This window comes from Phasianus colchicus, chromosome Z (assembly GCF_987193195.1).
Source record: "Phasianus colchicus chromosome Z, bPhaCol1.hap1.1, whole genome shotgun sequence".
Taxonomy (NCBI): Eukaryota; Metazoa; Chordata; class Aves; order Galliformes; family Phasianidae; genus Phasianus; species Phasianus colchicus.
Window position 1 is genome coordinate 91,754,344 of NC_143476.1, and position 15,775 is coordinate 91,770,118.

The 15,775-nt window shown below is 48.7% G+C and overlaps 1 protein-coding gene across 1 annotated transcript; it reads right to left on the reverse strand.

Annotated features, from left to right (window-relative positions):
• Positions 1 to 812: 812 nt before the first annotated feature.
• Positions 813 to 15,326, reverse strand: FECH (ferrochelatase). Its single transcript, XM_031609213.2, has 11 exons — positions 15,225 to 15,326; positions 14,146 to 14,245; positions 12,917 to 13,036; positions 12,513 to 12,661; positions 8,126 to 8,260; positions 7,638 to 7,744; positions 7,226 to 7,324; positions 6,736 to 6,843; positions 5,663 to 5,827; positions 5,205 to 5,264; positions 813 to 4,752 (listed from the first exon to the last, which is right to left on the reverse strand). Exons 1-11 carry the CDS (start codon positions 15,271 to 15,273, stop codon positions 4,618 to 4,620), a joined length of 1,227 nt encoding a protein of 408 aa, XP_031465073.1. The 5' UTR covers positions 15,274 to 15,326; the 3' UTR covers positions 813 to 4,617.
• Between the last annotated feature and the right edge of the window lie 449 nt (positions 15,327 to 15,775).

The following is a 15,775-nucleotide window of genomic DNA, read 5'->3' on the forward strand; positions in this document are numbered from 1 at the left end:
CAGAATTCAAGGAGAAATCCACTCCCCTTGGTGCTGCAGCAGCTTTCTGCTCAGCAGATCCAGGCTCTGTGCCCAGGCAATGCTTGGATCTGGGCTGTGGTTCTCGAGTGCTTCTTGAAGCTTTCCTGAAGCTTCTGAGCAACCTGATTGAGCTGTAGATGTCCCTGTTTGTTGCAGGGGAGTTGGATCTGATGATCTTTAAAGGTCCCCTCTAACTCCAATGATTCTAAGATCTACAGCACTGCACTGTATGGGAAGCAACAATCTCCCTTTAGGCAGCTTTGGGCTCAGATGCACAGGAAATCATTCCAGGACTCCTTTTTCCACCCAGGCTCCCATTCTGCTACACTGCTCACAATGAAGTTGACAGTAACCCCAAAGTCATACTTAGTAGCTTCAGTTTCTTGCTAGCTCTGACAGTGGAAGCAGAGTGCTGCAGTTTAACTTAACAAGCTGTCTTCTGCTGGAAGACATGCAGATGTAATTACTCAAGGTATATGGACTTGGAATGAAACTCTTACCCCAGTCAAAACCAATGGCAGCTGATTGCCCAACCACTCTTCAGCGTCCGTTTCCGTTTCTCTCCCTCCCACCCGTCACATCCAGTAATGAGAGCTCACTAATGGATCTGCTTAAGTACACAACAACTCTCATCACTGTTCTAAAAAATAATCAATCAAGCACTTAATTTTTAACATAAGAAATAAGATGCCTAGAGACCGTTAACAGATAACTAAATAGATTAAAGATTGCAGGTGGGAACCAATGCGAAGCTTCACACACAGATCTGAGACACTGAGACACACAGATCAGCCGTTTCCTCCAAAAGTCTTTAATTGAAATTCCATTGTTACGGTACATGACACACAGCAAGGTTATACAAATTGTTACATCACATGGAAGTCCTCCTTGAATCTGAAATAAACATGGTAGACTAAACGCAAGTATTTGTGCACATCTGGCATGAAACAGTCAAACACCTTTCTCCTTTACACCTTACACTTCGTGCTGATTTCCATCTCTCTCGGTGTGACAGAAAAGGAACACAAGATGGAGCTTCCAAATATTCCAAAGAAAACCCCTCCGACCCCAGCTCGCTGAATTTATCCCTGCGCTGTTCGGTATTACAGCACTGCTCCTGGAAGCTGTCCTGTCTGCTAAAATGCAGCCAGATTTCATAGAACTCCAAGGGAGAAAAATGTCACCCACACTCCCACCCTGCTGCGCATTGCCAAGGCAAAGGGAAATGACAAACACTCGCAGACAAAGCTCCGCATGAGGAATATAATTGATAAAGAAAAGTCAAGCTAGATTATGGCTAGAGGACGGCGGCCTCCCCAGTGCTGACAATTCCATGCGCTTGGATCAACTCAATCAGAGCACAGTGCTCAGGATCTGACAAGACCGGGTCCTGAGTTAATAGCACCAAATGCTGAAAATCTGTCAGAGGGGAAAACGGAATGCGCAGCAGCAGTGCTTAGAGTACAGCCTCCCAAATGCAGCAGCTATGAAGCACCGCGGAGTGTGGATGGCAAGAAGGCACAAGAATGGAGGGGAAAATGCCCCAAAACACATCCCCTGACCACAGACAGGACCTAGGGCAGCGGCTTGGATGTGGACAGCCAGCTTGGAAGCATCCAAAGGAAGGTTAAGTGCACTATACTGCTGAAAAACACAGTGGGAAATGCCCCCAGACAAAGCCCAGAATCGGGAGATCTGAATGGCAGATAAATTCCCACTGTTGTCAGTCTCTCAGGTTTCATTTTTCAGATTTATTTCTAAGTGCAAGGGGAAAAAACTGATTCCTATTAAAAATAAGAGCAGAGCTTGCTCAGAAAGCTTTCTGACAGGCTCTTCGTGCTGCTCTAAGATGAAATAATGTGTGCTAAATAACAGGACAGGGTGATATCACAATGAACAATTCAGGAAAATGAAATAACCCACTGGCTGTATGTGACGTGATCCATCTGCTAAAAGCTGGAAAATTAAGCGATTTCTGCATTATGGTCTGATAGCAACAATGGCTAAAAACGCTTAGTAATTATCTCGCTTGCGGTTAGCTCACTAAAAAGTGCATTTTAAATACCTTTTATGTAATGCCTCATAATTACTGCCAGCTAGTATTTTCAGTACTCTCTCCAGTATGGAAATAAAAAGCCAATCTGTATTTATTGCACTGCAACGATCATGTAAAGTTAACCTTCAGTTCACAGATTCAGACGTGGCCACAACCATCAGGTGGTAGGAAAGGGGCAGGAGCAGAAAAGTTTGACAAAGCCCTCTGCCACCCACTCACGAGCATCACACAAAGAAGTGGGGATTGAGAGGGGTCTTCAACCAATGAGAGACATAAGGCCAGTGTTCACTGCCCACACTCACGGCTGACATCATCATTCTTTTGGCATTGGTTTGAAGTTTTTCCATGGAAGTCTCAGCCCTACACCATGCAGTGACCCTGCCAACTGCACCTGGGCAGGGATCAGCTTCCTGCTCCCTCCTTCTGCTGGGACAGTGAGCAGAGCCCAGGGGCTGAGCAGAAGTCAGGAGGGAGCCAACCTCCCTGCAGCAACGCAGGCATTCAGATGCCCGCTGTGCCAAGACAGGCTCAATTAGAGCTGAAAAGTGTGAAGGCAACCAAGGCTCCTGAACAGAGACAGCTTTGGACTACTGCAACCTGCAGCCATGCCACTGGTCCTACTCAACACTCAAGAGTCTGCTCTCTACTCATGTCCACTGGCAGGGAAAAACTGTCCTACAGATTCTCCTGCTGTTTGAAAACAACACAGTTCTGCTAATCAGAGAGCACTGAAAGCACAGCAAGGTTCTGGAAGCCACAGCCCTGGGCAGAGAGCGTGCTCCCACCTGGGCACCTGCAGGTCCCTGCTTCTCCTGCCCCAAGAGGAGGCACACATACCTCAGACAGAGGAAGATTTCTGTGCTACAGCAGCAACACAGGAGGCCCTGGTGCTGAGGACTAAGCCTGTCTCACCAGAGCCACAGTGGGAGCTACAGGCTGGCAGTGGAGGGGTTTCAGTCAACCCTTGAGGCATACGGGGCCGTGGATGCTCACGGGGCAAGATTTTCGTTGCACCATGGCAATGCCCAGGCTGCTGGCTGGCCAGCACAGCAGCCATTTACTTTTTTAATATCCCCTAGTTAACTCTTGTAGCATAAAACAGAACAAGATAAGTCCCTGTTATACCAACAGAGGCCTATTAGCTTTTTAAACAATCCCATCCTTGAAAGATCAGGGATTCAAACTGCTCCTGCCTCGGTTACATAAGCAAAAATTACTGTCCGAGCAGCAAGCTATCAGATTACCAAACCTCATGATGAGCTATCATCACTTTACAGAACACCCAGCATTGCTGCAGGACTGGCATGTCAGTGCTGATTAAGCCCTAAAAGCTTTCTCACCCCACGCAACTGCTGCTGCTTAGGAGTGGATGCTGGAGCCTCGATGCAAACAGATACCTGCCCAACAAGCAATAAGCACAGGTGAGCTAAGAGAGCAGATGCGGGCTCACCTCTGATGCCAGAAATTGAACAGATGGAATTTAGCTTCTGACAGAGGTATGCTAAGAACACAGCCATTAGAGTGAGGGGCAGCCTGCCCTCCTCTCACCATGTGCTTGGACATCTGCAATGTAAATGACTCTTGATTTATCATCTCACTTTTAAATAGCATCATCAATTAAGCTAGATCAATTGTACCTATGTAACTCCACAGCATCCCACAAAAACCACAGGCCTGTGACACAGCAGAAAGCACAGAGTCGATCTATAAACCTGCTGGAGAACAAGCCCAACTTCCTACACTTACTTAACCAGAAAAAGCCCTTTTTAATAATGATAAAAAAGCCATTTTGCTTAGAAGATGAACCAAAATGTTTCAACGTGTGCTGGATTTGAAACACGTGCTGTACATATTCTGCAGCATCAGCAACCAGAATTATTTCTGTATGCTTTGCAAATGCAGGGGTTTTCCTGCAAGTGATGAGTGGTTTTCTTCTCTAGAAAATGTAAACAAACCTTATGAATTCTACTATCCCAGCTAAGCTTTTACAGGAAATTTCTAGCAAGAGAAAACAAAACAAAAACTTATCTTTATGTTCTAAAAAAATAGACATGTTATTTAAAAAGCATTAGAGGTCACTTGATCTTCAGACCCACCTGAAGTCAGAAGAAACAACTGGTGGCTATGCTAGTTATGCTATGCCTTAAATAAAAACAAAAATAATTGTATGCTTAATGTGGAAAACTGAAATTAATGCACTCATGACCAAATTGCATACAAATAAATCCCTGCATAGGAAATAGAAGCCAATCTGTATAAAAGCCCTGTTTTTTTGTATTCTTGAAGTTTTTCAGTGCATACTCGTGCTAACTCCAATCAGAATCAGATGAGATGAGACCTTCCCACATCTCACAGGATAAACCTACTTGTTAAAAACACTTCTTAAACAAAGGAAACATAAGAAAAAAAAAAAAATGAAATCCTCCTCGCTACTCTATAAGGCTACCATTGCTGGGACTACCAGACTAAGGATGTAGCACAGGAGAGCTTGGTCAAGCACTGCTTCACCAGGACAGTTCCTGCACAAAACAGCCTGCCCATTACAGCTGCTGGTTGGTGAAGAAGGCTTTGGTCTCCCTGCAGACAGGATTCACGCAGAGCGGGCAGCAGAGCGTCAGCTGCTTGGAGCAGATTTCATTGGACTGGATGTGTGAGAAGACCAAGTCTGCCAGGGCCTGAAAGAGAGTTAATTAAAACACAGCGGTGAGCAAACCTCCCTGCGTAAAATCAGGGAACACTGGAACATGTGTCACCCAAACTGGTGAGACTGCCTAATGCACATCTATCGGTCTTTGCTATTTTTGAACCATCCCCCAGCCTTTCAGGAGAAAATCCTGTTTTAAAACTGTGCTGACACAGTACCCTACAATAAATATTCCACTAAAAGACAGCTACTAACAAATACAAAAATTATTATTCTTTGTCAAAGCAAAACTTCAGTTGTTGGAGTTGTTTTTTTTCTAAAACTACGTGGCAAATAAAAGCACTCTGTGATCCCTGATTAAGTTCAGGGATTTCTATCCTTTGTGCTTAACTCAAAGTATTTTAAATCTACACAAAGAAATCCACAGTATAGCAGGAAACACACAATTGCTAACTTCAGTAACTGCTGCATCAAAGAAGATACCTTGGAGAACAGTGGGTTTCCATTAAGTGACTCTGCTCTTCTGATGTTTTCAACGCCACACTGAAGGAAAAGCAAGGAGAAAAGTTAAGTCTGTTAGATCCTTCACAATGTTAGCCTCCAAAACCCTTTCTTCTTCATTCAGAAGCTATCCCAAAACAATAAAATGAAATATCACCTTTTCGAATATAGTAAAAGTAACTCAGATGTACAATTTCATCTTGCTGCCAAAAATCTGCTGATTCTTTTTAAGCAAGTTTAGAGTTAAACCAAGAAAGACAAATTCTCACCTGTTTTGTGTTGCTATAAAAACTCCTTTGAGTTTAGATTTATTTTCAATTTATAGGGAAAAAAAAAATATCTCCCAAATCGTACTGCAAAGAGCAACCAGAAAACAGTATTTTGAAAGAGGTAAAACAATTTGGGAGTCCAAACAGTTATAAAAACTGTCAACCATTTACCTCGTTTGCTAAAACTTGGGCATACTCGATATCCAGTTCATAAAGTGTTTCAATGTGGTCACTTGTAAATGCTATGGGGACCAACAACATGTTCTTCTTTCCTCTTTGGCACAGTCCTTTAATTGTCTCATCCGTTTGTGGACCAAGCCAAGGCATTGGCCCAACCTGTAAAGAGTAAGAGGGAAAAAAAAACCCTCAATAAATCACTCTTAGAAAATGCAGCCATGTTTTTCTTTAGCAGGACAACTCAGATTTTTAATAAAGAGTCAATTATTGCTATTTCTCTGCTTTTGACTCCCTCACTTTATCTGTTAGGTTTTACAAAGACATACCACGTCTGTGACATGGTAAAAGCAGACATACCATGTCTGCTTTTGACTCCCTCACTTTATCTATTAGGTTTTAAAAAGACATGTGTGTGATTTATGATTCATCCCACTGACCATCCATTTAAACCCCTCCCAAAAGAGACCCCAGGTTGATCTTAAAGGAGACCTCTACTGCACGTTTCCCTGGCTTTGCAAGATGTGAGCATTCAGGATGCAGCGGATCCACTGAGCTATCCATGAAGTATTTGGTGCTGATGTGCTATTAGATGCAGCTTAAAGAACAAAACAACACTGGCATGGGAGTGCAATGCCCATGAGACATACAACTACTTGTAGTACATGACTGTGCTAAAACTTCAGTTCCTTCTGATTTGCAGTAGTAATAGTAAACGTGAAATAACGCAAGAAGTCTTCACCAAGAATAATTAAGCCTGTTTGGATTATGTGCTATCATTGTTAAGAATGTTTATTTCACAAGGACAATTTCTGAAAAATTGCTCCAAGGTCATCTTACAGTAACAAAATAAATCCAATGAGTGCTCAATTTTTCCTTCCAACAGAGGAAAAAAACCCGCCAAACTGTGTGTTATGAAATCATGGGACATATCAAAAATTTACTTCAGATGATGCAGTGTACCAATGAGGCAAGAAACGATGGATAAAGAACAGCTGGAAAAACTGATCTGGGGTGCAAGGCTGTGACTCTGTCCTAGCAGAAATACCAGCTGGGTCCCCAGCACCCACCTTGGACTGCCAGACGAGCCGGTAGGGGTTGGAGTGGTTCAGCTTCTCCATGACTCTCTGGACAGTAGCTCCCACTTCTTGTGGATACGGATCACCACGGTTCACCACCTTCAACACATCAACACCAGAGCTTTTTCTTCCAAGGAATACATTTATGTCATTCCTACCCTCACTAAGTGTGTGGGATGGTGGTGAGGATGCAGCCAGGGGCACCAGGGCTTGGCTACCAGTGTCCCCACAACCCCCCTGCCCTGACAAAGGAACTGCGTGGCACCTCTGCAAGGGTGGTTTCACTGTGCCTCTGTGCCAGCTGCACACCCTCCAGCTCAACTCAGACAACAAGAAACATGTGGATGTGGTATAGTGGGCATGGTGGAGATGGGGTGGCAGTTTGACTTGATGATCTTAGAGCTGTTTTCTAACCTTACTGAGTTCTACAGTTCTAAGATTCTGGCCTCATGGTCACAGAACAGTAACTGATGTAACTCACAGACATGGGGAGCGAGTGGGCTGAGAAAAGGATAACGACATCTTTCCTCTTGTCAGGTGGAAACAGGTCCAGTTCCTTCTGTATGTGATCGGCAAAGCACTGGTCAGGAAATAAAAAGGCAAAGCCTGGATCAGGAATTGCTAAAAGGTAACATGTGCTCACAAATGAGACAGCAGCTTCCACACGCCAGGCTGCCTTAGAAATGTCCTAATTCCTAGGAGCATCTGACAAACAGACAGATCTGTGTCTATGTTTGCTAAGCAGGAATTCAGGCTGATGGCCTCTAGAGGTCCCTTCCTGCCAACTTTGCTGTGATAACACGAATACTTTAGGACAAGGTAGTCACTTTCTCAAGTTATCATGCCAAAACAGCTAGCACGAAATACCCATCCAGCTTAGCACAGATCTGTACCTGAATGAGCAGGGGGTGTGTGGGCCATCGGTCAATGATACTCCACTTCATCTTCGGCTTCTTCCCGTTTTTATTGTAGTAGCGATAAATAGCATTTAAGCTGCTTCCTGAAATACACAAAATTGAGAACAGAAGTTTGTCCACGGAATCAGCAGAGTGTCAGGTGATAACAGTCGTGTAGGAAAGCACTGTAATATCTGAACACGCTATACGTGTTTTAAAGGCAACTCTAAATCACAGCTGAGAGCATCAAAGCAGGACAAACATCTTATAGCCGAGAGTGACTTGCTAAATCATTCCTTAACCAAAGAACTGTTGGAGTTTCCACGGAGAAAGCTTACTCAGAAGTGCTCCTGGGCTTCAGTTTATATTATCCTACAACAAACACAAAGCTATCCCGAGCTAAGAAGTTCCCGCATGAAATTCAGAATGACATTAAACACGGAAGACCTTAAAGTCTACGGAGGAGGTCTCTCACAAGATCTGACCTGTGGTGGAGCAGCTGTACTGCGGGTACTGCGTGAAGGCGATGGCTCTCTCGATGCCGTCATCCTCCATCTCCTCAATTGCTTCCTCTGTCAGAGGGTGCACGTATCGGAAGCCGATGTAGTACTTGTGGGGTGCTGCCAGACAAAACAGGAAGAGAAACTGCAGGAAAAGCATCTGCCAATAACTCCCAGTAAATAACTGCTAGCTAACAAGTACCGTGTAGAGAACCAGACAGACTTACGTAGATGGAAAAAAACGAGACAGAACTCTACTTCCTTGCCTCCAGGTAACCCTTTTAAAAGGCAAAGTTAAAGCCAAGATGATGCAGAACTGCCACTTGATGCATCTGCATCAGCTGCTACGCTGGTGAGCCTGGTCTGCCTGCCAGCCCGCAGTGCCAGGGGCTGCCTCAGGCTGCTCAGAGAGGCACAGATTCTTCCGTTTCTGGTTAGTTTGTTTTTCACAAAGATATTTGTGCCTTTAAACACTTCATTTTGGAGGCAATCCCGTCCTCTCCAAGGACATTTCAGGTTTTTCCATTTTCCAACTCTAATCTTTAGGGTTGTCAGCTTTGGGGTTTTTTTGTTTGCTTTGTTTTAAGTGAAGGACAGAGGCTTCTAGAACAAACCCAAAGTCTCTTTTTCATAGTTTCCAGGTCACTAGCTCTGAAAAAACCTGTAACAGGTTTCTGAAGGAAGCAGACGTCCTGTGCTTGTTCTGCACTCTGTAGGTTTAGGCAGGATTCAGAAAGCAGGTTTAGCCGGCCCTAGCTCTTTGCAGGAGGCAAGAGAGCTCCCAGCTGGGAGAAGCAGCAAGTCCTGAGCTGCCTTCAGGTCACCTGAGGGGCGACCCTGAGCATATTTAAACGGTATTAAAACCAAAACTCTGACAAACCAGAGCAAAGATATTAGGAGTTTAACATGGGAAAGGAGATGTTGGGAAAAAATGATGATCAGTGTTGGGAACTTGTTGCAGCACCCTCATGTTGCTGTGCTCTGTCTTGGATCACAGGCAGCAAAGGGCAGAGTTTCACACATGTACAAATGTTCAATTTGTTGTTACAGTTAGAATCAGGATTACATGACAACCCCTTCAGCAAAGAGCTGCCACTCTAAGGAGCATCATGGTCCCCTCATCCTGGGAGCTTCCATTCTGCTGACAAGGGAATCTCAGCTAAAATACAGCTTGTAAGAAATAACAAGGACCCTTAAATCTGAAAACAGTGAAAAAGGCAAAATGCATCTTCTTGAAGTCTAATTACCATCGCAAGACATTAGCCTATTTGATACCAGCACTAGACAAACAGACATGGATTTTCCTGTCATCATATTCGTGTGATTTATTCCTACAGACCACTGAGCCTGCCCAGCCCTGCTCATTCACAGCAGAAGAACTCCTGTTTATTTTCAGACTGCTGCCTGTAACAATAAAGCTTCGTTTTAAAATTATATTGTTCCCAGATGACATTGGTGAGGCTGTTTATTTATTACTTGATCTTAGTCCCATTGCCAAAGAGTAACGTGTCAAACGTATCCCATGAGTCAGTGCATCAGCAGCCTGATTTATGTGTATAGAAGGAAACTTTACTGATCCTGTCTAGCTTGAGCTCTTCACCAGCTGCAAATACACAAATTACTGCAAGCTCCAGCCCCACCAGAAGGCCAGATCAAGGCAGCAACAGCATGCACTATACTACTTTTTTGCCACAAGCTTCATGTCTCATAGTCACAAGCCACAAGTTACTCATTAACAGGGCTCAGGGCTGTGAGCAGTGCCCTGACACAGCGCTAACATGCACAACTCAGCTTGGATGCACACCTGGTTCAAGCTGTTCTGAAGCAAGGACAGTGCTGGTACCATGACCAGGTTACCCAACACGCTCAAGAGAATGGCTGGCACATTCAGTACTTAAAACTGCAGTTACCACTGGGCAAAACCTGAAGTCTTTAAATGAATTCTCAAAGGTAAGGCCTGCAGACAGTCAGGCATGACTGTGCAAAAACCGTCAAACAAAAGTAAGTGGGAGTGGTACACTGAGAACAGCAGATAAACTTTGTGAGCCTTATCTCCAGAACCGTTGCAAGCCTGACCCCTCAGGGGCTGCAGCTGCTAGAATACTGCTGCCTTCCATGCCACAGAAGGAGGCATGCCTGGCTTCAGGCTTTGACTGTACTTGCAGGGACTACAGTTGGAATTAAGTGAGAAAGAGCATCTGAGGGGAAAAACAGACCAAACACCGTCTGAATGAAGGCACCAGTGACATGCTGCATGCTGAATGAATGGGGAATTCTACCCTGGCCTTTCGAGAGTATTACTTTTCACCCTCCAGACACAATTAAGATGAACAAACAAACCCCAATCTCCTACTTCTAGCCCACTCCTATCCAAGTATGAAGAAACAGGCTCCACTAAACAGCTGAGAATCAGTGAATGTGTATGATCAAACACAGAGGGTGACTGCATCACACACCAGCATCACGCTTCCAAACATTTTGGAAAGTACATGCAGAAGGCAGCCTGCAGCAGCAATGCTGTACGGCTGCTGAGCTGAAGAGAATAAAGAGCTCTCTTCTTTGGCTCCTCGTACTCCAGCCGTTTTTCCAATACAAACGTTTAGTGCTCCTATTGGAGTGGCAGGATGAGAAGTATTATCTGCAGCTGACACATTGGTGAGGAGCACAGTGGGTAGCTTAGTGATCTTATTAATTCTTTCTGCTCTCAAAGCCTGCTTGCTGCCTCAACAAAAAGCATTGCAAAGGCCTTCATGAACAGAGGTGATCCCCAGATAGCTCATTTCAGGCAGCCAAACCATTTTGGCCCTGCCTCTCCAGCTTGTCAAAGCAGTGATGCTTCACTCTGTCTGTCCCACAAGAGGTCAGACGCAATACAGACCACAGCCACTGTGCTCAACCTGCGACACGGATGCTGAAGTGTAGCAAAACTTGTACAAACTCCGCCACAAGCGAGTTAAAAGTGACTTGTGTGTCAACTTTGTTGGGAGCTTTAGGGAAAAGCAACTGAACACAGCTGAATCTGTGTGTGCTCCAACCCTGGAGGTGCCCAAGGCCAGGCTGGAGGGGCCCTAGGCAGCCTGGTCTGGTGGGGGGCAGCCAGAATTGCTGGCGAAGGTACTATCTGCTTCTAGCCACATCAAGCCATTAGGCCTTATCTCCTGCTCCTCAAGTGGGGCTCTCCACTATCCCTCTGCCAAGCTCTGCAAAGTTCAGCCACAAAAGCTTATCTTTTTTTCTTCCTTGCTCCTGAAATGGGGCCTAACTGCTGCTAGGTCTCTTAGCAGTTACAGATTCAGGCAAGTTTCGAGAGCTCTGAAGCAACCCATGACTTCACACAGACATCTCAGAGGAACACAAGACAGACCCACACCTTTGCAGAACTGCTCTGGACTCCTGACCCCCTCCCGTGCAGCCCCGTCCTTTCAGCTCAGGCTGTTATCAACAGCCAGGATGGACATACAGTTTTACTCTGTGTGTGCAGACATTTGCTGTCCCAAATCACCATCATTCTCACTGCGTATCTTCATAAGTAGCCACAAACCTCCACCTCCTTTATGAGTGAGAATGTCACTCCATTGCTTGTCCCTTTATTAGCTCATATGAGATATACTCTCTTTTCCTGTCATATAAGGTTCAATCACTTCTCTCTAGGGCAGACTTCTTCAAGTTCAAGTAGAGCCTGCACCTTGCATTTGTGCAAGCACGAGCTGAGACTCCTGTCACCCGTCTTCAGATATCTGAAAGCTACGTGCTTGGTCTATGACAGTCATCCAAGTTTCTTCCCACAACAAAAGGAGTGAAACAAGGGTGCCTTTGGCAGGTGAGCTCCTCTCTCTGACAGTGACCATGAGATGCACTGAACCAGTCTCTATATGCCCTACTCTCTCTTGATAAGAGAAGGAAGGAGTAGAGGTTCAATCTAGTGGCTGCAGTTAGCAAGATGAAATGTGTTAGAGGTATCCGTGGGTGGCTATAACCAGGGCAGCTTTGAAACTTATCAGTTTGGGCACCTGAACCACAGCATGCAATGGATCCAGCTGGAGAAGGTGGGTGCACAGCTGGCTGTTAGCTCATGGTGCTACACTGCAATACGGTGGGATGAATGCATACTGACAGCAGGCTGCTCTCTGAAACCAAAGCCACCAGCAGTCACAGCAGTGACTACAGGAAAGAATTACACCTGCACATCTGTGGACCCCATGTTTTTGTGTATACTGAGAATAGGAACGTCTGCACTGTGATTTCCTAGCAGGACTGAGAACACTTTACACTCACAATTAAAGCTGAGAAGCAAAAGTTGCTTCAGGAACTTGTACTTAGAACACATCAGGCCAAATAAGCTGTTAGAAAGCAGAGAGGGGTGCAGAAGTACCGGTCTGAGGAGACATGCTGTCCAGAAGTTTCACCATGCCTTCTCCCTGCACCGCCGTCCACTTCTTGATGGGTGACCCACCTCCAATCCTGCTGTACTGCTCCTGAATTCGTGGTGTGCGGCGTTTAGCGATGAACGGTGCCAATTTACTGAGGCATTCAGAAGGGATCCGTATTAATGTCATAAGCCAGGCACCCCCGGCCCCTTCCCCAGACACATCTGCTAGAGCAGGCAATGACCCCAGCTTATAAACAAAACAGCACTGCATGTCTGATGTTCCATCCCATCACCCTTCCAAACCCCAAGCAGCCCCAATAAATGCAAACATAAATCAAACTACAGTTTAATGTCAGAGCCAAGCACTGAGCAGTGATTATAACGCACAAGTTCACAGCATTCCTTACTTTTGTGCTGGAAGTGTCATGAGGTCCCGGTCCAGGAAGAGGCGCAGTAAGAAGTCGTGTACATCATCCAGCCTTTCTGGACCTCCCATGTTTAACATCAAGATTCCTGTTTTAGGTTTCCTATGGAAGAAAGAGATATTTCAAATCTCAGTGATGTACAGTTTTTTTTTTTTTTAACTGCAAAACAGTCAGCCTGCCTGTCAGCACGTCTTTTGCAGCATCCTATTTAAAGTTCACACTTATGAAACAAATGCGAACAGCAAATGTGAGCAGTCTGAGAATCACTGTGCAACACGGAGATTAACTGGAAACGTACAGAGAAAATTCTCTCAGCTGTCGTGGTAAGTTCTTTACAGAGAGAGCAGTGAGGTGCTGGAACAGCTGCCCAGAGAGGCTGCGGATGCCCCATCATCCCTGGAGGTGTTCAAGGCCAGGTTGGATGGGGCCCTGGGCAGCCTGGGCTGGTATGAAATGTGGAGGTTGGTGGCCCTGCGTGTGGCAGGGGGGTTGGAGCTTCATGATCCTTGAGGTCCCTTCCAACCTGAGCCATTCTGAGATTCTGTGTGGTAAGGGAAGGGGCAGAGCATTGCCCAGGGGTCATCTCAGCTGAACGCCAGCCACAGTGCTGACCAAAACACACAGCACCTCCTGCAGAACGCAGGACATGTGCCAACACTGCTTTGTCTTCCTTTCTGGGGAGGGACACCTTGCTCTCAAAGCAGCGAGGGAAGCAAAACCTGGCTGTACATCATGAGCTTGTATATGAGGCCAACACGAGGCTGACAGCCCCATTTCCATGGGGGTTTCCCAAGCACAGCTTTGCAGTTTCTGAGGCCTTCGGGTTTCATGAGACAGGCACTGAGAGTCTGGCAAGCCAGGTGGGCACAAGAGGAGCCTGGGGCTGTCCTGGTGGGCCGAGACTTTGGCTTCTGCTGTCTTCCTCCAGGAAGACTGGTGAGTAGACAGGAACCAGAAACCAGAACAGCAATGTTTGCTCTGTGCCTCCTGCGCTGCCTTACTACTGCGCTTCATTTTGCTCAGCAGAGAACAAACACACCGATCTTTGTCCCGCAGGCAGCGAGGCTCAGGGCACTCAGCAGCAGTGACACAAGCCAGACCCATCCCCACAGCCATTCTTTTTGCCACACAACCAGCTGCACCACTCAGGCTGGGCTGCTCACCCACAGACAGCACAGGGTTGTGGCTGTGCCCACCCGTGGCAGACTTACCGTGTTTCTGGCTCGGCCTGGGGCTTGGTGCTGGGCGCTGCTGCAGCCACCTGCCCCCTCCAGCGCAGCGGGACCCTCAGCTGCCTGCCGCCTGCCACCACTGCAGAGAGACAAGGGCACATCAATGAGCTCAGCCCGCATCGCAGAACGCAGGAGCTCGGTCAGGGGCCCGGGAAGATGGGGAAGCCACCAGGTGAGGCCCGAAGCATCCAGCACGGCCCAGGGTGTCCAGGAACACTGCCCAGCAGCTGGGTGCACAACGTGCAGCTCCCGGCCGGCGCTCCTCGGTACCAGCGCTGCCCATTGCGCGGACCGCTCCCCGCGTGCTGCTCACAGCGCGGTTTTCTAAGCGCTTTTTGTCATCCCCAGAAACTCGCGGTCCCCACGGCACCGTTTTTCTGAGAGCCGTGCTGGTGCGAATCTCCCGCAGCGGGAACAACGCCACGTCCCGGGCCGCCCGCTCCCACGTTAAGCTCCCCAGCAATGCCCCCCGCGACGTCCCCGACGACGCGCCGCTGACGGCACCGACGGCGGCAGCGCCGAGCCGCGCACCGCCCGCACTGCAGCGCGGCGGCCGCTCGTGGCCGCGGAGGGCGGCGCTGTCAGCGCGGTGCCGACGGGAGCCGCGCGGCGCCGGGCTCCGGTCCGACGCGTCTGAGCGTTAAATTCCCGACATCGAAAACAGCGCCCAGCCCCACGCGGTCCGTTTGAAACACCGCCTCGAGTTCCTTCCAGAGATGACAAAGCACAAAGCCCCATTCACGGCACGGGCGGCGATGCGGCCGCGCTCAGACGGCGCTCCGGAGCCCGAGTTGCGCCCGCGCCGCTCGGCGCCGGCCGCGAGACCCGCACGCGGAGAGCCCGGCCCGGGCTGCGGCGCGGGACGCGCGGGGCTCGGGGCGCGGCGGCCCGGGGACGCGGCTGACGCCGTTACGCAAAGGCTCCTCCGTTGTGTAACGCGCCGCGGCCGCCCGCCCCGCCGCCTCCCGGCCCCGCGCCGCGCTCCGCAGCCGGGATCGCGCCGCCGCGCTCCGTCCCGCCGCGCTCCGCCGCCCCCGGGCCGCCCGCGCCGCACTCACGGGGTCGCGCCGCCCGGCCGGCAGCAGCCATGTTGGCGGCCGCGTGCATTCCCTCAGACGGCCCCGCCGGCCGCTGCCGCCCGCTCCGCCCAGCCCCGCCCGCCCACCCGCGGGCACGGCGCACGCCCGCCGCAGCGGGGGCCGCCCCCGGAGCCGCCCCGGGGCTCCGCTCCGCGCGCGGGGCCGGAGGGATGCTCGGTGCCGCGCGGCGGCTGCGCTCGTGGGGAGCGATTCCCGCGTCACCGCTCCCGGGAAGAGCCGGCGTTCTCCGTCGACGTAACGAATTCCCCCACCGCGCCGGGCGCTGCAGCCCGGGCCCGTAATGCCGCGCTTTAACGCTTCTCTTCTGTCCCTCGCGGGCACCCCGGGTCCGACTTCGGCGAGCAGAAAGGAACGGGACGGTGATCTCGGAGCTGCGAGTGCGGGAGGGTCGTGGGGCCAGGGTTGGTTCCCCCGTCTAACCATCAGTCTGTGCAGGAGTGCTTTGAGGAGAAATGAAAGCGAGCGTGAGGATGAAACAGCGCGGATCAGCACTGTTTGCTCATTCTGAG